This window comes from Sturnira hondurensis, unplaced genomic scaffold (genome assembly GCF_014824575.4).
Source record: "Sturnira hondurensis isolate 20B ecotype Veracruz unplaced genomic scaffold, ASM1482457v3 Scaffold0004474, whole genome shotgun sequence".
Taxonomy (NCBI): domain Eukaryota; kingdom Metazoa; phylum Chordata; class Mammalia; order Chiroptera; family Phyllostomidae; genus Sturnira; species Sturnira hondurensis.
In genome coordinates, this window is record NW_028077105.1 from 1,567,231 (window position 1) to 1,588,162 (window position 20,932).

A 20,932-nucleotide genomic window follows, 5' to 3' on the forward strand; every position below is an offset into this window, starting at 1 on the left:
AGAGGACCATGATAAAATGAGGGAGACGAACAGGAAGCTGGGGAGATCACTTGGGCAGTGGTGTGAAAGATCCATAGGATCAAAAGAGAGATAATGAGCACCTGAACTAACTTAGTGACAACGGGACAGAAAGTAGGCAGGGCTAGATTTGGACAGGATGACAGGATATAAAGGAAGTAGAAAAGTAAGGATATCTGAACATTAATATAATATTTAATAAAGTACTAAATTGTATAAAATCAGATGCCCAAATAGATGATACAAATGTGCCACGAGTGATTAGGAGTGTTTCCTAAAGGCTTTGGGTTATTTAAATAAAAGAAAGTGGGGAAAAGCTGCCAGGCAGTCTTATACTTTCTTCTCTCTTTTTAAATTTGGGGATGTTAATTTGGAGCAGAGAAAGTATTATTACTTTGGCATCTTGTGACTCAGGACTCAGAGGCTTGTAAGCATTCATGGTTCTTCATTTGGATGTTGAAAATTCTTAACGTCAGAGCTCTCTATCCTGTGTGACTGTCATTTGTGAGATCACACGAGCTTCTGATATGCTGGTCCCTGGTCTTCAAGGAATTACCTTTCCTGCTAGTATCAGGATCCATTGGACTAAAGCTATTATAGGCCCATAGCAGCCAGTTGGTGTATGGGTGAAGTATGCAGTACGTAATTGCTTCGCTGCTCTAGAAACCTAAACAAATTATTTGGGAAAATGAATAGAACATTCATAGTTTTCTTGGAGTCATTATTGTACTTCCATTTACTGTACTAAAAATATATGGAAAAGTTAATTAATATTTCTAACTCTTGCAAGCTTTTTAAGTTTGATTTTATGAGGATACACAGACTGTATATCAGATATATGCTGTAAGTTAAAGCATCTAATAGATTTTCCTTGTTTTTTTCTGGTCTTGGGGAGTAGGGGGTTGGAATGAGAACTTACTGTGTCACAAACTATCACTTCTTTCTCTTTTAATCTTGCATTATAATATTAAATCCTGATTTTCATGGCAGTTATTTCTGCTATTAAAAACTGTAAGTTAAAAAACTGGTAATTATTTCTAAAACCATGTTTTTATAACCATAACAACATTTTAAGTGTATTGTTATAAATACTTTCCTGTGATTGACTCATTATTATGTGAGGAATCTAAACTTTACTCCGTCTGTAAAATTCATCTTGATAACTATAATTTTAGAGTTCAGGTTAATTGGGTAATACATGAACCCTGTCCAGCGTCGCAGTGGTACAGAGGCAGGAAATTACTATGAATGGATATATCAGTATAATTGCAGTAAGAAATTAATTTGCCATAAATTGTTTGAATTTAGAGACGGAGACTAAGCCAAAGAGAGCTATTAAACAAGAAATGGTATGCTGGAACTTAACTTTCTCTAGCAGAGACTTAGTGTTACTCAATACTGCCGTCAAAATGGTGTCCCACTAAAACTGAAAAGTTGTTATCCTTTATACTAAAGTATAAACTTGACTCATTACTAGATGTTTGAAATTTAAGGATCTCGTGTTCAGTTTTTCACAGCAGCACACATGCAAACCTACTTCTCATGTAGGGATCGGAGCCCCCTCCGCAGTGCTTTTCAGCTGGCGTGTCCCTCTGAAACCCAATGCTTGATCCCCTTCTGGTTCTTCCGCCGGGAGTCTCAGCTCCCAGGGTCAGGCTTGCCTATGCTCCCAGGTGCACCGTTCTCTTTTCCTTTCCTTTCCTTTCCTTTCTGGGAGGCTACCGTTTGTGTCCCTCCACTCTTCCTTGCCTTACTCGCTCATTCTTCTCAAAAGTCTCTTCTACTAGTTTCTCTACTTTTCTGACAAGGCTTCCCACTCGCACAGTTTAGGAATATCAGATGTATTACCATCTTGAAAAGGTTTAAGAAAAGTATTAGAGTCTAGGGCCATACCACCCTGAACACGCCGGATCTCGTCTGATTTTGGAAGCTAAGCAGGGTCGGGCCTGGTTAGTACTTGGATGGGAAGAAAAGTATTAGAATCTTTGAATAGGAGTCTTACTGATCTGTCTTTAAACAAATGGATTTTGGGGTGGAAGTTGTATGCAAAACTTTAGAATTGTATAGAACTAATCTATAAAAGTATGTATTATGCCTACTATTACAATTATAGCAGGCATTTCATTAACCTTGTTTTATACATGAAAAAGAGAAGTGTCAAATTTTCTTGATCAGTTTTCTGAAAATGAGTTTAGTCTGTTACTTGATTTTGGATTCTGATGAAATAGTTCAGTTTACTTTAATCTGAGAGGTTCAGTTTGTACAATTTCATTAGATCATTTCCTACTTTGCCTTTGAATACTGTCTTAAATTGTATTTTTATAAGGTCATTTTTTATGAAATCCATTCATTAATTATTCAGAAGTTAAAATGTGTTTTTTATCAAAGAAATCAAATTGTTAGGTATGTATAGTGAATTTGATTTTTCTACATATAATTCTCTAACTTTTAATTTAATTTTCATGCTTGTTTTAGTGTGAATAAGAGAGTCTAGCTACCATTTTAAAAGTTTTGTTAATTTTGATTATTTCATGGTATCAGCTTAGCATCTTTAATACAAATTCTGTGTTCCCCCTCATTTGTCTCTAGGATACTGCTATTGTTCATCCAGTTCCCATTCGGATGACTCCAAGCAAAATCCACATGCAGGAAATGGAGCTTAAACGAACTGGCAACGGTAAGGAAGCTGGTTGGCCTGTATTCTAGGTTAGCAGGTCGTGTGTTGTGGTTCCCAACAGTGTTACATTAGCATCAGCTGAAATGAACAAGTAATTATTCTGTCAGGGTTCAGATTTCTTTCATGAATGCTGATTTTTTTCAACTCTGTTCTCTCTACAGTTATATGTGTGCATATTTATATGTATATTTTAAGTTATGTTACAGTTTATAAAAGGAAATTTTTGAGTTTAAATTATAAAACTTTTAAATAAGGACGTTTAGAAAATGTGCCTTTTCTGACTCTGTTTTTATGATCACTTTTGTGAATTTTCATTTAAAGTATGTTAAAATTGTAACTGTAGAGGCATATGTTAAATTTTGGCTTTGAAATTCTTTTGCTTAAAATCTTGAATTTTTTCTTCATTTTAGATTAAATATTTTATAGTTAGGGTTTCTCAAAGGTAATTACGTTTCTTATAAGCAGCATAATAAATTACTTATTTACAGTCATTTGTGTTACAGAATTTGTATTAAAAATGCCAAACTGGTACCATGAAATAATCAAAATTCTGTTCCTATAATTACCCTAAAGGGATAAAATTAGCAAAGTATGAACATGCAAATTGACTTTTTTATTATAAAATACCTTCTATTGTGTCAGAAAACATATTTCTATGTAAATAGGCTTATATTTGTGTTTAATTAATGTAGTATTTTGTGTAAAAAAGTATTTTGTCTTATATCCCATGGGATATAAGTAGTTTACTACTTCTTTGTAATATCTGAATGAGGTCTTGTCATGTGCTCTGAGGTTTATAAATTTATTAATTCAGATACCTACATCTTGTATTTTTATGTATTAATTCTCTACTAGATCATACCAATCCCACTAGCCCGTTACTTGTGAAGCCATCTGACCTATCAGAAGAAAATAAAATAAATTCATCAGTGAAATTTGCTTCGGGAAATACTGTAGGTAAGTGAAAGATAGCATTACATCTTCCATTAGAAGTTTATTAAGTCTAGATTTAGAGCCTAAATAATGCAAATGTATAGCCATTTAATACTGTCTTCACCGAATAAGGTAGAGAATAGTCACTTTTTTTTAACATCCTACCCACTGTATGAACAAATGGTTCCTCATTGTTGCCTGAGCCTTTTTCAAGGCAGGCCTCCTGTTTGCTGTTCCTCTCAAACAGCCTGATTTAGTTCCTTGGCTCTTTCCCACTAGCTTCTTTCTTTGTCTCGCACAAGAAATCGTGCATACCAGTATCTAGTTACTCAGCCTGTATGCCAGGCTCTGTTCTAGACACTGGGGATCCACACTGAAGCGAACAAGTCTGTGCCTTCGTGGAGCTTACGTTTTGTAGGGGAGAGAAGAGGCACGGCGGGTTAGCAACTCATATCCTAGCTGGTGGTTAACACCTGGAGAAAAATGCTAATGTATGTACTGTTTTTGACCCCCTTTCATGTTACTTATTCTGAATAATTCTGTTACTAAGTGTTAACTTTCCTGGTTTGTAACTTAATCTATATGCATAGTATTTTATTGTATAAATTGGCCATTATTTGATTTACATTTAAATTTTTATAGTAATACTGGGATGAACTGTTAACCTGTTAGCCAGTTTTAAATATCTGATTTGAAACAATAATTCAGTTATATTTGTTTGAGGCACTTAGAGTAAAAGTGAAGAAATTATTAAGTAGGATATATTCCATTTATCAGCAGATGGTTACAGTAGTTCAGACTCTTTTACTTCAGACCCAGAACAGATCGGGAACAATGTAACTCGTCAAAGGTCAGTATTTCTATCAATAAAAAACATTAAAATATCTTGTTACATTTTAATATTTAAAATGATTTAGGACCAAGTATACATTATATATTTTTCTCTATTCTTCTTCGCTTCACTGAAAGCAAAGATTACAGTGATTACCTATTAATTTATGTAAAAGAAATAATTTTGATTTTTTCCAACTTGAACAGAAAACAGATGAAACCCTTATTGTCTCATGGCATTCTGTAGAAGATTTAAGGACTGATAACTCCTGCGTGGCTGCTATAGCTCAGTGAATTGAGTGCAGGCCTGTGAACCAAAGGGTTGCCGGTTCAATTCCCAGTCCGGGCACGTGACTGGGTTGCAGGCCAGGTCCCCAGTAAGGGGTGTGCGGGAGGCAACCACACATTCATGTTTCTCTCCCTCTCTTTCTCCCTCCCTACCCCTCTCTCCAAAAATAAATAAATAAAATCTAAAAAAAGAAGGGCTTACAACTTCTTTGCAGTGGCAATTTAATACTGGCAGTCCTTTTTTAGGTAAACATGAGAGCCTGTTTAAGTAATAAATGTGCAGGTTTCCTTTCATAGCCTTAGGCTATAAAAGACTTCTGTGTTTTAAAAAGCTATTCAGAATCCCAGCCCGGTGTTGGGCTACCTACTGACCCAAAGATCTGCATTATGTATAATTTTTCAGGCACAAACTAAAAGGATGCGGGATTGGGTGAGGATGGCAAAGGTTTGTCTGTAAAGGTCTACCATCCACAGGAGAAAACTACAGGACAGAAGTGTCTTTTTTCTCTTGTTCCTTATGTGTGGTACCTGTTGCCACATACCTGGAGGATATAGGAAGAGACTTGTAGTACAGAATCGCCAAAGAGCTTGGAGTCCAAAGGCTGCTCCTTCATACAGTTTTCCTGTGTTGCTTAAAATTCTCAGTCACCTTGGATTTTATTCTGCTTTTTATTCCTATAAGTGAGGATCAGATTGCCAGAGTCCATGAGACTCTTTTCGGAATATAGAATACTTTGGTAGCAAATAAGTGCATCTCTAGGGTGAGTCGAGCATAAGTATAGTTGCCTCTAAAATGGTAAAGTGGAAACACAGGCACAGGAACCGCGGGTAGTTGGGCCAGATTCTACCTCTGTTTTCCAGACTTCAAACTTGAAGTTGAAAACTATCCTTATCTGAAAGTAGACCTTCTCATATTTAAAAATAAATATTTTAGACTAATACATAGTACCTTTCATTGAATGAGAAAACATCATACTAGTTTTCCAGTCTACCTTGAATTCTTAATAATTAACCTTCTTTTCAAATTTTTTGAAATTTTGTTAAATGTAAAATTGTACTTTATAAAAATATTATTTGCCACTTAAATAACCACTTGTTTAATGTACATCATAAATAATACTGTCCTTATTCATTATAATACATGTATACCTACTGGGGAAAATATCCTTTGCTGCTTAGCCCAGTTTGAATGCTTAAAAAGAAAAAAGCGTCACTATCAGTAGCATGACCGACTGTAATGTGATGAACTTTGCAGGTCTCATTCAGGAACGTCCCCTGATAACCCCGCACCGCCACCTCCCCCTCCAAGGCCACAGCCCTCTCATTCTAGATCGTCATCTTTAGACATGAATCGGACCTTTGCAGTCACCACAGGTAGGGGTTAGAGAACCATAATGCATGTCATCATGCGAGTTTAAAGTTAATTAAGGACCCATGACATATCCTCAATATGTCTTTTTAAATATTTATCTGAAGGAAAAATTCAAATTTAAAAAGTATCACATGAGAAGTGATTTTTTTCTTAATGACTGTCTAAAATGTGTTTGAATTCAAGTGATAAAAAAAGGAACCTGAGAGATGCCACAGATTTTAAAAGCACAATGTGGCGGTACCAAGGAGAGAAAGCTAATAGGTCTTAAGTTATCTGACAAAGGAGAGAAGGGAGTCATAACTTACTCTGAGGTTTCAGTTTTATGTAACTGGTCATTATTATGATGTTGGTCAAAATAGTAAAGTTGGGACACTGGGTGAGGATGTCCTGTTTGGACGTGTTGAGTTCGAGATGACGAGGAATGATGATCAACAGGCTGCTGGACTTGTGGGCTAGGAGAGATTGATGTATGGTTTGAAAATCATCTACATAGAAACTATAGAGCGAAGTATTAATTAAAAGAGAAAATTAGAAGTCCTCATACTTGATGGCTAAAGATTAGTCAGAATGTGGGGAGAAAACCAAGATTGCATGGTATCGCAGGAACGAGGCAGGGCATCTGAACAAGAGAAGTGAGGACTGAGAAAAGGCCACACGATCTGGCCACTAGGTCCCATCTGGACAATGAATATATAAGACAACGAATGCCTTTCAGTACTTATCAGACCGTCTTAGAAATCTGTATCATTTGATTCAGATGCAACCTGTATCATTTGTATTCAATCTGTATCCTTTGTATTCATTCAGCCTGCTCTACTAGCAAAGTAATTTTATATTTACTAAAACGAAGACTTATATATCCATGCAGGACAACAACAGGCTGGAGTTGTTGCCCATCCTCCTGCAGTGCCTCCCAGACCACAGCCCTCACAGGTATTCTTCAACGTGCCCATTACTCACCATCAGTCGTTCCACTCCTCACGGTCAGTCTGTCTGTGAGGTATTGGATTCTGTTCTAGAATTATGTTAAAGATCTGAAATTGCCTAATTGTCATTCCTCTTGAGCAGTTAATTCAGAGAAGATAAGTCTTATTTTGAAAGATAATTCAGTAAAGATTTGAGGGTTTTGTTTTATTTTGTTTTGTCATGTTTTTTGAAAGAAGCTTCATAGTGATCAAAATGATAGTGTCTTGACAAAAGAAGGTTTAGTGGACAGAACAAAGGGTTGGGAGATCCAAGGCGTCCATCTCTGCTGGGTCCGGCAGTAATTCACAGTGACCTCACTGCACCTGTCTGGATGTGTGGCTGTGTCAGTAAAGGAAGTAGTAGGTGGCCTCTGCATCCCACCAGGGCGAAATTGTTTCGATCTGTTATGTGCCTGGGCAGATTCTGGATTATAGCTGTTAGTTTGCGTGACTGACTGACTACCTTTGCATAAATGAATTTGGTTGATTTTTTGTTTTGTTTTTAGAATCTTTAAGTTTGGTACTTGCAGTTAAAAAGATGGTTTCTTAATCATAAAAGATACTGAAATTTTAATATTCCAGTGTTTATTTCATCTAAAGTGCCAGCACATGTACAGATGTATTTTTACTGGGCTTACTCTATAAAACCCAATGAGTTTGTCTCTTGACTCAAGAACCGGTCTAGTGGGGAAGACAGAACTAGAAACAGCAATTATAGGTGTAACCATAGATGTATGTATGAAATGCTTTGCTACACCTTTAGTAGTCAGGAGTCATATTGAAAAGGTTAAGTAAAGTGAAGGAAGTAAGACTTTAAGCAGAGACTGGAAAGATAAAGTGACAGACCTCTTACAGAGGGCATTCCAACCAGACGGAATGGTACCCACAAAGCCACAGAGGTGTAAGGTAAGTCTGGCGTGTTCTTCAAGGAAAATGGAGTGAGTTCAGTATAATTGGAGTGACGGAAAGGGAACTGAAGAAGTCTGGAAGGGGCAGAGCCTCTGCTGTATGTCATTATAAGGAGGATAGAATTTTTCTTAGAGATGGAAGTTGTTTCTGGGGTGAGCAAGGAAGAGAATTCTGATTTATTCCAATAGCATCTTGTACTTCCTTTGTCGTAAAACTTCTCACACTCTATTTTAATGCCTTGTTAACCTGTGCCTCGGCTTGCAGTAGACTGTCAGCTCTATTAGGGCCTGGACCTTACTTGTTTTGTTCAGTGTTACTACCATAGTGTGTGGCCAAAAGGAGATACTCGGCAAATGTATCATTCGATGGAAAATTGTGGGGTTGGTCTGGCAAAGGAGTGGGGGGCAAGCTGAAGTGAAGTATTACTGAAGTGCTGGAGGGATCGTTAGTGTACTGGTTTTCACATTTTAAAAATAACCTTTTTAGAAATATAATGAAACACATCTCTATATGTTTTATATTACTTAGAAATATAATGAAAAATATTTGTAAATATATTGTTTTAAAAAATAATAGCTTAAAAAACAATCCGTTAAGCAGTAGCCCAATTTAAAAAAAAAGTAGAGAATCAGAGAGTAGGGCCAGACCTTCCTCTCTCCTTCCTCTCTCCTGAAAAAGCTTTCTGATCCTGCAAGTTCTCTTTGAGTTCATAGGAGAGAGAGGAATTATTATTCCTCTCTATAATTAGCAATAATAATTTTGTACAAGTATCTCTTTTATTGTTTTTTTTTTTTTTTAGTGTCTTAGTATTTCATTTCTGGGTTTTTTAGAGCTTAATGTCACTGTAGCTCACCTTGCTGAATTTACAGATAATAAAACAGAGCATCTTTATGATAATGTTTTCAAAGAAAAAGAGGACTCTTTGTGACTGCTGCACCATTAAAATGTTTGTCCCTCTGTCCCAAACCGCATAGGCCCCTGGTCCCGTGGTGCATCGGCCTGTGGATGCTGACAGCCTAATAACTCACACCAGTACCTCACCTCAGCAGATACCGGAACAACCAAATTTTGCAGATTTCAGCCAATTTGAAGTATTTGCTGCATCAAATGTAAGTGAAGAACAAGAAGATGAAGCTGAGAAACATCCAGAAGTCTTGCCGGTTAGTTCTTAAGGGCTCCTCTAATTTTCTACAGGGAATCTCTCTCCACACCATGTTCATAGCCTGTCTGTAAACAGGAACCTCTAAGGGAGCACATATTAGAGTGAACATCAGGGAGCAAAGATCTGCTGCTGCTTCCTGGAGCAGACTGACATTCCCCAGGTCATTGCTTCTCAGCTTTTTCATTGGCCTTAGACATCTGCTAGTTGCAGAGTAATGCTTAGTAAGAATCAGAAGGTAATGTAATGTAATCAGAATGTAATGTAATCAGAACCAGCGTAATGCTTAGTAAGAATCAGAATCTGGGTGGGAGTGGCTGTTCTGTGAAAAGACACAACCATCTGCTCCTGGCTAAAGCAGTTCCCTGGGCTGCATCTCAATGCTGAGCTTCTGATTGTGTGGTTTGGTGAAGATTTCCATGTAGCATCAGACACTGGTTACCACAGCTACACTGAGCTTGTACAATATGAAAGTAAGTCACTTTAGTTAGACAGATTTACAGATTACATCTTTGCAGGCAGTGTTTCAGAAGACTCTGTTTAGTTCTGGTGGCGAGAACTTCTCTAGGGTTCCCTGACCTCACTAAAGACAAATACGGAATTGGAGGGACCAGAGAAATTCGAAAACCTTGGTTCTGATAGTCTCAACTTGTTGAGCCTTTCTCACAGATCCCAAAATCTATGTTTATTTGACTGGCATCATTGCTAAAGGTTTCTTACAGATCTGATCCACGGAAAATTTTCTACTAGCCACTTCTTCAAACCTGTAACCTTCTATCTCACTGTGGGGCCACTCAGGGTACGGACTGAACCTCCAGGAAGACAGGGGAGAACCTGAGGGGAAGTACTGTGTGTGCTGGGTACTGATACTTGTGCCCCTGGCGTAGACACATCCCCTTCCACCCTCACATCTATGACCTGCCCTCCTCTCTGCCCTGCAGCAGTAGGAAACAGTCATTTTACAGGGCTTTCTCACATTCCTTCTCATCTTTATCTCAGATTCCTCATTGTCACAGCGAATAGTTTTTTTAACATTTTACTCTGATGTGTGACATATATTTATGCATAATTATATATTACTTGTATATAATTAGTAACACTGTGTATTAATCTCTAGGTTGAAAAACCTTCTGATCCTGCAAGTTCTCTTCGAGTTGCCAAAACAGACAGTAAAATTGAAGAAAAGACAGCTGCTAGTGCTCCCGCCAATGTGGTATGCAAAAAGTCTCAGAATATTGCCCATTTTGTACATACAGAATGTTACAGGAAATCATTTTTACTTTTTAAGATTTTAAAGATGGCAGATATCTTAGAAATAAAGCTAGAGATCATCTAACTCATTCTGTTGCCTCTGCCTATTAAAAATTCTAGATGGTATTCTGCCGTCTATATTAGTGCATGCCACAGGTTATCAAAATTTATGTGGTATTAAAGCCATCTAAGTACATATAGTAGAAATTCCTTTTTGAAAGTTCAGAGTTTTTTTAAGTATAATAGGGTAAAATTGTCAACCCTCTAAGATTAATGTTATATTCTATGTATCTTTAACTGTTTTAGGAATAATTTTTTCTCTCAAATTTTTATGAACATTTTTAAACATGCAGAAAAATTGAAAGAATTTTACATTTTAATCAGTAAACCTACACCTTTATTAATAGTTTATCATACTTGCCTTATGCATATTTCTCTATTCTTATATCTATTTATATCAGCAATTTTCAACCTGTTTCATCTCATGGCACAACATAAGCTAAAATACTACAATTCTATGGCACACCAAAAAAATACAATTTTTGCCAGTCTTACCCAAAAAATAGGTATAATTTTTATTTATTCACACTAGATGGCTATTGTGTTTGCTGTCATTTTTTTAATTTGGCCATCTAAGGCACAGGTGGCAAACACAAGGCCCACGGGCCAAATCTGGCCCTCCTCTTGCTTTATACGGCCCAGCACCTAGTTTCTACCCAGCAGCAGCACCGAGCTCCTTGCCCCTGGTTAAGGAGTAGCTTAACAGTCCTAAAGTTACATTCGGCCCTTTGAAGGCAGCCACAAGGCTGATGTCACCCCTGGTGAAAAGGAGTTTGACACCCCTGATCTTAGGGAAAAGAGGACAGTTGCCCCTGGCCACGTAGTCAGGTGTTGCATGTTTTAACAGTTTTTCCAGTACACCGATTGAAAATCGTTGATCTGTACCAATCCTTCTTAGCTTTTGTTTGCATTTCCAAGGAAGTTAGAGATATTAGTACATTACCCAAATTTTGCTAATTTTTTTTCTATTTTCATCCAGACCTTCCTAATAGTTATTTAAATAGCATTGGTTTCTGCAAGGGGTTAAATTCTATTTTTTGGACACTTTAATGCTTACTACATTAGTAGTTCTGTGGTGTCTTTTAATAGTTAATTTTTGTCAGCTCATGGCAACAAATTAAAAATAGGTGTGTGTAAGAGATGGCAGTTGAGTCTTTTTGTTTAGGTCACATCAGGTTATGATAAATGCTAAATACTATATTTGATTCTGTTGAAGGCAGGTTCACAGTTTCCAACAAAATGTCCACTCATTTTCATGAGTTACAATTACTGTGCACCTTAGTGAAGGATTTTTGTTTTTTTAACAATGCCTGGCTTTTCACTTCTTTATTAACTGCTTTCTTCATTATGGTGATATATTTTAGTATTTTTGAGTAGGAAATTCTGTGGTGATAATGGGTGCATGTTTCCAGAGACTAGTTTTATATATATTGAACAGGTGTATATTGAGTTTGTATCATCATTATGTTAAGTCTGTGAGTGTTACAGGTTGGAGTCAGATTCAGGTCACAAGGAGCTGTTATTTACCCTTTAAAATTGTCTAATGGGTACATTCACAATTGTGATATCAAGTAGGAATATCCTTTTTTGTCGTGTTGCTACAAATTGTAAATTGTTTTAAAGTAGGAAAAGTGACTTAATGTTTGGAGAGTAAGTGGCTTACGGGAAGCAAGTGATGTTGGTAAAGTTCTGATTAACCATGAGTGTCTTTAGGAAATGCTCCTTATTAATGACATTTTTGTCTTCTAGAGCAAAGGTACAACACCTCTTGCTCCACCACCCAAACCTGTTCGAAGAAGATTAAAATCAGAAGATGAGTTAAGGCCAGAAGCTGATGAACATACACAAAAGACAGGTGTCTTAGCTGGTGTTCTTACATCACAGCCTTCTATTCCTAGGTAATCAAAGCTATTCCTAAACACATTTAATTACTAGGAACAAAAAGCACAGCAATTAAGCCCTGACTGGTGTGGCTCAGTGTGTTGGGGGCCATCCTGTAAACCTTAAAGATCATCAGTTCGATTCCTGGTCAGGGCACAAGCCTGGGTTATGCGCCAGGTCTCTGGTTGGGGGGCATACGAGAGGAAACCAATCAATGGTTCTCTCCCTACTTTCTCCCTCCCATCCCCTCTCTCTAAAAATAAATTAATCCTAAGTATTTTTTTTAAAGCACAGCAAATAAAAATATCAACCAGAATGAAATTATGTCGGACTAGTTCTTGAGTTGAAAAGAAGTTCTCAATTTTTGCTCTTTGAGAGTTTTCTCATTTATAAGTAGAATAATCTTTCCACTTTTTTCTTCTTTGATTGAATTCAATTCCATTTCCATTTTAGTACCCTATTGTAAACCCTGAAGCAGACTTTTTGAGAATTAATAGTGTAGAGTAACACTGCTACTTTAACTATAGTTGTTTTAGACCAGGAATTGGCAGACAGGACCCATGGGCCAAATTCAGCCCATGGCCTGTTTTCGTAAGTCCCATGAACTATGGCTTTTACATTTTTATAAAAAGAGGAGAGAGAAAGGAGAAGAGAGAAAGAGAAAAAGAAAACAAGAATATGCAGTAGAAACCATATGTCCTTCGAAGCCTAAAATATTTACTGTCTGGACATTTACAGAAAAAGTTTGCCAATGCCTGCTCTAGACTAACTTAAACCCAGGTGACTCTGTTAAAGAAGAATAATTAAAACAGTAACAACAATAATCAAGCTTCTGAAGCTTAAATACCTTTGGTTGACCATTGAAACTGAGTAAGTAGGGTTAAGCTATACTAACAAGGCCAAAGATGCTCCCTCTGCTTTCTAGTGTAGAGATCAGGGCCCTGACTGGTATGGCTCAGTTGGTTGGGTGTCATCCTGCAAAGCAAAATGTCGCCAGTTCGATTGCTAGTCAGGGCACATGCCTGGGTGGAGGGTTCAGTCCCTGGTTGGGGCACCCACAAGAGGCAACCAGTCAATGTTTCTCTGTAACACCAATGTTTCTCTTCCTCTCTTTCTCCCTCCTTTCCCCTCCCTAAAAATAAAGTCTTTAGAGGTAGATCAGGGATGAAGGGAGAGAATTTAAAGGTAAGAGATGAATGTTGCTTATTTTTGGCCCTCTTTACTTCCTCAGGTCTGTGGGGAAAGATAAGAAAGCTATTCAGGCATCAATTAGACGCAATAAGGAAACCAACACAGTTTTGGCCAGACTGAACAGTGAGTTACAGCAACAGTTAAAGGTAATGTAGTTTCTGAATATTTGGAAGTTGCGTGGACTCAGTATCTCAGAGTTGGATTGGACCTTAGAGGTGATTCAGCAGTTCTTACACTAGTATGAAACTTTCCATGTAGCAAGAGAAATATGTGTCCAAAATGTTTTATATGCCTTTGAGTCTTCTAATATTAAAAGGAATTTCTTGTACTCAACCCTGATATGACTGCCTATATATATATATATATATATATATATATATATATAGGCAGTCATATATATATATGGCATTGCTGTTCTTACAATGTTCCTAACTTTTCATAGTGGAACAAGCAAGGGCGTATGGTGACCCTGAGGTCACCATCTGTGTGCTTCCCAGATCACACACAGCGCTGTCTGCACTCTTCTTCTGAGATGGTTTGAGTGTTGTAGCTTATCCTTTCATCAAAGATAACTCACATTCTGTTAATGGGACTTAAACAGACCTAAAGAAGAGGGATGGAGGCAATTTAGATCGTCTCACACGTGGAAAAGACAAGGCAAGCCTTAAATAGGAGTGGTGCGTAAGGCTACTGTGTGCTTCTGTACTTGAGAGGCATGGGCTTGTTTTTCTTATTCTAGCCATGATTTCTTTTAATCCCTGTGAATAAAAATTAACAGCCAGAATCATTTATGGCTTAATATCATTAAGCATTCGTGTCTTATAAACCAGTGGTTCTCAACTTCAATGTGTAGGACCCTGAGAATTCTGCATTTCTAATAAGCTTTCAGGTATTGGAAATGCTGCTAGACTGTTGGCCCCCACTCTGAGTAGCAAGGTTGTAAACCATAAAGATGAGTAGAAAGGAATTTGCAGAAATGTAAAATGACTATGGAGTTAGTTCCTTTCTGTAACATTTTATTCACATGGAACATTTATCATAGTCTCCTAGGGTTATTATCTGTGGCATGTTTATCTCTGCCCTATTAGGTAAACTAAACTCATTGAAGGTAAATTACAGTAGTTTCTGTTTAGGGTGACCGTATAATTTATATCCAAATGAATAAACTTTTGAGTTCAGAGAGGGAGGGATGTATTAGTACTTAGGCCAGGACACCAGAGGTAAACTGGAATTCTCCTAGGTAAACTTGTAACCATCTTGTCTTTATCCCCTAAACCTAGCACATGTTAGGTCTTCCGGGTTCCCAGACCCAATTCCAACATTGGGAGGGGGTCCCCGACACCAACAAACAATTCCGACACTATCTGCCTGGAGATAAGATTACATTCCACCGGTTAAGGGTTTCTGACCAACCTGCTATAGATGGAATTCCAGTGACACCCCTCCCCCTCAATAATGCCAATCACAAGTCCAGGTTGTTACCCCCACTTCTGACCAACTGGCCCACTCCTTGGTCAATTAATTTGCTGGAAAGGTTCATGGAACACAGAGAAATACACCCCTTACAACACTGGTTTCTAAAAGGTTATATAGCTCAGGAAGGTAGAAAAGGTACATAGGACAAGGTTTCTGGGACAGGGACACAGGGTTTCCATGCCCTCTCCAGGTGGCACTCTTCCCCATATTTCCATGTGCCGACCAGTCCAGAAGTTCTCCAAATACTGTTCTTTGGGGTTTTTACAGAAGCTTCAATTAGGTGTGGTTGATTGAGTCATTGGCCATTGGCTGTTGATTCAACCTTCAGCCCAGGGGTAGGAATGAAAATTCCAAGATTCTAATCACTTGGTTGGTTCTCCTGGCAACCAGCCTTAGGTGCTTTCCAGAAGTTATTTTTATTGACATAACAAAAGACGCTTTCTCCCAAATGCCTGAGAAATTCCTAGGGTTTTGGGGAGCTGTGAGCCAGGAACTATGGATAAAGGCCAAATATATATGAGAGATACAATTTGGTCATCTGAATGAAAAATATGTATTTCTTACAAATTACAGTATCTCATTAGGCATTTGATAAATGTTGAGTGAATGACATTTTTGTAGAATTCTTTACTCAAAGGAGGTATTTCAAGTTGTTCTATATTCATAAATTTGGTTTGCTGTAAAGAAAGAATGTAAAACTAAGGACAAGCTGTTAGGACCATACTGAAGATGAAAATTTTGTTAATGGGTGTTTTTCTGAAGAACTAAAGAAAATCATAGAACTATGTATAGGAGCCTTTTTAAGAATCACTTTTCTTATTATCTCCAAGAATAGAAAATAGGAAGTATGATACCAAATGGGAAGAGGTAGTTCTGATTAAAATATTACACTATCAGCATGATGGGTGAGGGGTAAGAAAGTAGATAAATTAGAATTTGCTGACTATCTGAAATATCTGCTCAAAACAGTGACTAGAAATTCTGATTGCAAAATAAATTTATTCTCTGTGAAACTGAAGCTCAACGTGAGGTGTGAAAGTTGCCACAACCAGATGTAATCACTGGGGAGAGGACCGAATCTGTGCTGACTACCTACCGTTACCGCAGAGGGCGTGCCTCATGCAAGTTTCATGCGTAATAGCTACCATTGGAAATACTAGCTTTTTTCATTATTAAACAAAAAGCATTTTATTATCCTGAATTATGTAATAAGAAGGATATTTTAATAGCATATTTTGATATTACATACGTAAAGAAACATTGCTAAAATGAAGTATCTTTTTAGGAAATGAATAGCTGTCCCTTCGTCTTCCTAACAAGTTTAACTTGTTTTCTTGATGCAGAGCTGTTCATTTTCATGTGTGTTGAAATATAACTTGGCTTTTCACCTTTTGCAGGATGTTCTCGAGGAGAGAATTTCCCTGGAAGTTCAACTGGAACAGCTTCGACCATTCTCTCACCTATAAGCCAATTGCCGTTAACTGTGAACATACCCATTCTTGAGCAGTTTGGGGTTCAAGCCAATTTGGAGACCCAAACATTCAGCTCATTGCTTAAGTCAACGTTAAATTTTATGATTCTGTTTTGCCCTCTATGTTCACCATTGTATTTAAGTATCTTTTATTTTTTAATTTCAACAATAAAAGGGTCAGGATGACTTTTTCTGGAAGGTATATTGTGTTTGTTGGCACAGCCCACCCTTGTTATTCCAAAGCAGCAGTATTGGTCCCTTACACTTCAGTGGCTGATTGGATTTACAGAATGGGCTCTCTTTACATCTCAAGCATATTTGCAACAGGAGATAAAATTGAGTAAACTAAATGTTACACATAAAGCATTTTTATTTGTTCTGTGAAAATCTTTAAAATGAGTTTCCTAGTTTTTTATTTGAAAGAACTGTATTGGATAAGGCATTCTTTAACCATAAGCTCTGCAATAATCAATTACACATTCTTCTGGAGTAAAATGGTACTTTAAGTTTTCCATGTCAGTTCTGTGTTTTCCTTAAGAAAATTTGATTAGGTTCACTAGTGACCTCTTAAAATATTTTTTAAAGATTTTATGTATCAATTTTTAGAGAGGGGAAGGAAGGGGGAAAGAGAGAAACATCAGTGTGTGGTTGCCTCTCACGCACACCCTACTGGGGACCTGGCCTGCAACCCAGGTGTGTGCCCTGACTGCGAATGAAACCAGTGACCCTGTGGTTCTCAGGCCAGCACTCAGTTCAGTGAGCCACACCAGCCAGGGCTTGTGGAAGATTTTAATTCAGCAGCAAACTTATAAAATAGCTTAGAAGACAGACTGTTCATAATTGTACCCTAAAAGTGAGGGGAAAGTGCTGAACCACAAACAACATAAGTATCATCCACTTGCGAACATCACTACTGTTTGGATGATTTATGCACTGAACTCTCCTTTAAAAGTGTATACTCATCAGTCTGTACAGAGATTATTTTCAAGTAATATGTTTTAAAACTTAGGAGGACATTAATTATTCACAGCATAAATGGAAATTTCTTAGGATTTCTAGTTTATCTTGAGCTATCTTATCACTCATTCTTTTGCCATGTAAACAGGTTTTTCCTATGAACAGTTTCTGAGGTGTGCCCCATTCAGGATGATATTACTGTTTCAGGATTTGTTTTAGACCATATGATATACATACATTTTGATCAAATTTGTAAATTTACTTAATTGCTGACTAATAGCAAATATTCCCTTTAGGGGTTTATTCTGTCTGTGGGATCATAGATGTAAAGCTGTGTGAGTATATCTTAACAGAATCAAAAGTGTGACTTTAATAAAATATTTGAAGTTTTGTATAGTTTTCAACAGAATTTAAAATTTTACACATTAAAAGAAATTATATTTTCATTGTTGAAAAAAGAAAATGTTTAGCCCTGGCTGGTATAGCTCAGTGGATTAAGCACGGGCCTACGAACCAAAGAATCACAGTTCGATTCCCAATCACGGCACATGCCTGGGTTACAGGCCAGTTCCCAGCAGGGGATGCACGAGAGACAACCATACATTGATATTTCTCTCCCTCTCTCCTTCCCTTCCCCTCTAAAGATCAATAAATAAAATCTAAAAAGAAAAAAAGAAAATGTTTAAAATAGCCTAGTTCACAATCCTGTAGTGTACTAATAGATTTTACTACGTTAGAGGAGAATATGAAACAAAAAGGAAATTGATAAGCAAAAGTTTCCTAGATTAATATAACTTTATCTACCATTATCTAAATAAAAATATTATTACTACATACATCAGCTAAAGTTTCCAAATAGCTAACAGGTTAATAGTTTCNTTTTTAACAGAATTTAAAATTTTACACATTAAAAGAAATTATATTTTCATTGTTGAAAAAAGAAGATGTTTAGCCCTGGCTGGTATAGCTCAGTGGATTAAGCACGGGCCTACGAACCAAAGAATCACAGTTCGATTCCCAGTCAGGGCACATGCCTGGGTTGCAGGCCAGTTCCCAGCAGGGGACTCATGAGAGACAACCATACATTGATATTTCTCTCCCTCTCTCCTTCCCTTCCCCTCTAAAGATCAATAAATAAAATCTAAAAAGAAAGAAAGAAAAAAGAAAATGTTTAAAATAGCCTAGTTCACAATCCTGTAGTGTACTAATAGATTTTACTACGTTAGAGGAGAATATGAAACAAAAAGGAAATTGATAAGCAAAAGTTTCCTAGATTAATATAACTTTATCTACCATTATCTAAATAAAAATATTATTACTACATACATCAGCTAAAGTTTCCAAATAGCTAACAGGTTAATAGTTTCAGTTTATTAAATAATTAAATGAAGACCTTAAAGAATGATCCAGAAAAATACTCAACACCTATTTTGCTGATTCTGTTTTGAAATAGATTTATCTTGATTTCTTTATTTTTATTTAACTAAATTCCATTATAGGTAAGTTTTGGTAGGTATAGGCTTCCATTTATTTTTTAAGTATATTTTATCAATTATGCTATTACAGTTGTCCCAATTTTTTTCTCCTCTTTATCCCCCCTCTGCCCCGCATCCCCCCAATCTTCAGTTGATGTCCTTGGGTTGTACATATAAGGTTTTTGGCTTCTCTATTTTCTATACTGTTCTTAACCTCCCCCTGTCTATTTTGTACCTGCCAATTATGCTTCTCATTCCCTGTAGCTTTGCCCCCATTTTCTCCCATCCTCCTCCCCATTGGTAACCCTCCATGTGATCTCCACTTTTATGATTCTGTTCCTCTTCTAGTTGGCTTAGTTTTTGTTTTTTAGGTTCAGTTGTTGATAGCTTTGAGTTTGTTGTCATTTTACTGTTCATAGTTTTTTATCTTCTACTTCTTAGATTAGTCCCTTTAATATTTCATATAATAAGGGTCTGGTGATGATGAACTCCTTTAACTTGACCTTATCTGGGAAGCACTTTATCTGTCCTTCCATTCTAAATGATAGCTTTGCTGGATAGAGTAATCTTGGATGTTGGTCCTTGACTTTCATGATTTCAAATACTTCTTTCAAGCCCTTCTTTTGAGAAATCAGCTGACAGTGTTATGGGAACTCCTTTGTAGGTAACTGTCTCCTTTTGCTGCTTTCAAGACTCCTTATCTTTAATCTTGGGTAACTTAATTATGATGTGCCTTGGTATGTTCCTCCTTGGGTCCAATTTCTTTGGGACTCTCTGGGCTTCCTGCACTTCCTGGAAATCTGTTTCCTTCACCAGATTGGGGAAGTTTTCTTTCATTATTTATTCAAACAAGTTTTTAATTTCTTGCCCTTGTTCTTCTGGCAGCCCTATGGCTCGGATGTTGGAGTGCTTAAAGTTATCCCAGAGGCTCCAAGGCCTCTCCTCATTTTTTTGAATTCTTGTTTCTTCATTGTGTTCCAGTTGGATGTTTATTTCATCCTTTTTTCCCAAATTGTTGATTTGAGCTCAAGTTTTCTTCCCCTAACTGTTGGTTCCCTGTGTATTTTCCTTTACTTCACTTTTTATAGCCTTAGTTTCTTCCTTCATTTTGCGACTGAGCTCAATCAATGACCATCCTGATTACCAGTGCTTTGAACTCTGCATCTGGTAGGTTGTCTGTCTCCTTGTCGCTTAGCTCTTTTTCTGGAATTTTGATATGTTCTTTCATTTGGGCCATATGTCTTTGCCACCGTGCACTGGTTAAGTTACTAGGGGGTGGAGCCTTAGGTATTTGCCAGGGTGGGGCAACGCTCTTCACTGTGTTGTGAGGCTGTCTGTGGGGGAGGGGTCAGAGAGGGAATAATGACGCCACTTGCTCTGCTCCAGCCCCACTTTCCAATGAACTCTGCTGTGAGACTGGGAGTTTCTCCCACCTTTGCAACCGACACAGTATTTGCAGCTAGAGGTTTTGAGTCTTTAGTTTCTTGATGAGCCTGCCCCTCCTGCTGGTCTGGATGAATGTTTCTTTAACTCCTTGGTTGCCGGAGCTTTGTGCAGACTGCGGGGTTCTGGCAGTTCTCCTTGTTCGTTGTTTTTAAGTTGGTTGTTATCCTTGTGATTGTGTGAGGAGGTGAAGTGTTTCTACCTACCCCTTTATCTTGGCCAGAACCCTGTTTTTTTTTTAAAGGGTATTTTTTAACAGCCTTCTAATTTAACAATGTCACAGATTTTTAAAGTTTATTTGGAAGGTCTAAGGATTTTATTTTGCAACCAAAGAATATTTAAAAATTACAGAAAACTTTTTAGTACCTCATAGTGGTATATTTTTAATACTTTCTGGGAGAGTACATTCATATTAAGGATATATGTGATAAGTTTTTAAGTAAATTGCCATTTATATTTTCTATTATTTTTAAAATCAGTAATTATTTCATGAAAATGTTAAAGATCATTGGTAAATTGCCAACAAATTAAAATATTTCTCCAGACTGATCATTTAAGGAACCCTTTTCATTGTG

General features: G+C 37.2%; 1 protein-coding gene across 5 annotated transcripts in view; it reads left to right on the forward strand.

The window, feature by feature from the left end:
* REPS1 (RALBP1 associated Eps domain containing 1) overlaps window positions 1-16,994 on the forward strand; it is a 77,232-nt gene extending 60,238 nt beyond the window's left edge. For 3 of the 5 annotated variants that reach the window (XM_037045629.1, XM_037045632.1, XM_037045631.1), the window contains 10 exons: window positions 2,608-2,695; window positions 3,551-3,652; window positions 4,406-4,478; window positions 6,003-6,121; window positions 6,988-7,052; window positions 8,968-9,153; window positions 10,270-10,365; window positions 12,213-12,361; window positions 13,576-13,681; window positions 16,409-16,994. In XM_037045629.1, coding sequence (XP_036901524.1) covers window positions 2,608-2,695; window positions 3,551-3,652; window positions 4,406-4,478; window positions 6,003-6,121; window positions 6,988-7,052; window positions 8,968-9,153; window positions 10,270-10,365; window positions 12,213-12,361; window positions 13,576-13,681; window positions 16,409-16,477 — 1,053 coding nt within the window. In that variant the 3' untranslated portion in view covers window positions 16,478-16,994. The remainder of the gene's footprint in view (window positions 1-2,607; window positions 2,696-3,550; window positions 3,653-4,405; window positions 4,479-6,002; window positions 6,122-6,987; window positions 7,053-8,967; window positions 9,154-10,269; window positions 10,366-12,212; window positions 12,362-13,575; window positions 13,682-16,408) is intronic. The other 2 variants (XM_037045630.1, XM_037045633.1) reach the window with 1 other exon arrangement.
* Window positions 16,995-20,932: the final 3,938 nt, after the last annotated feature.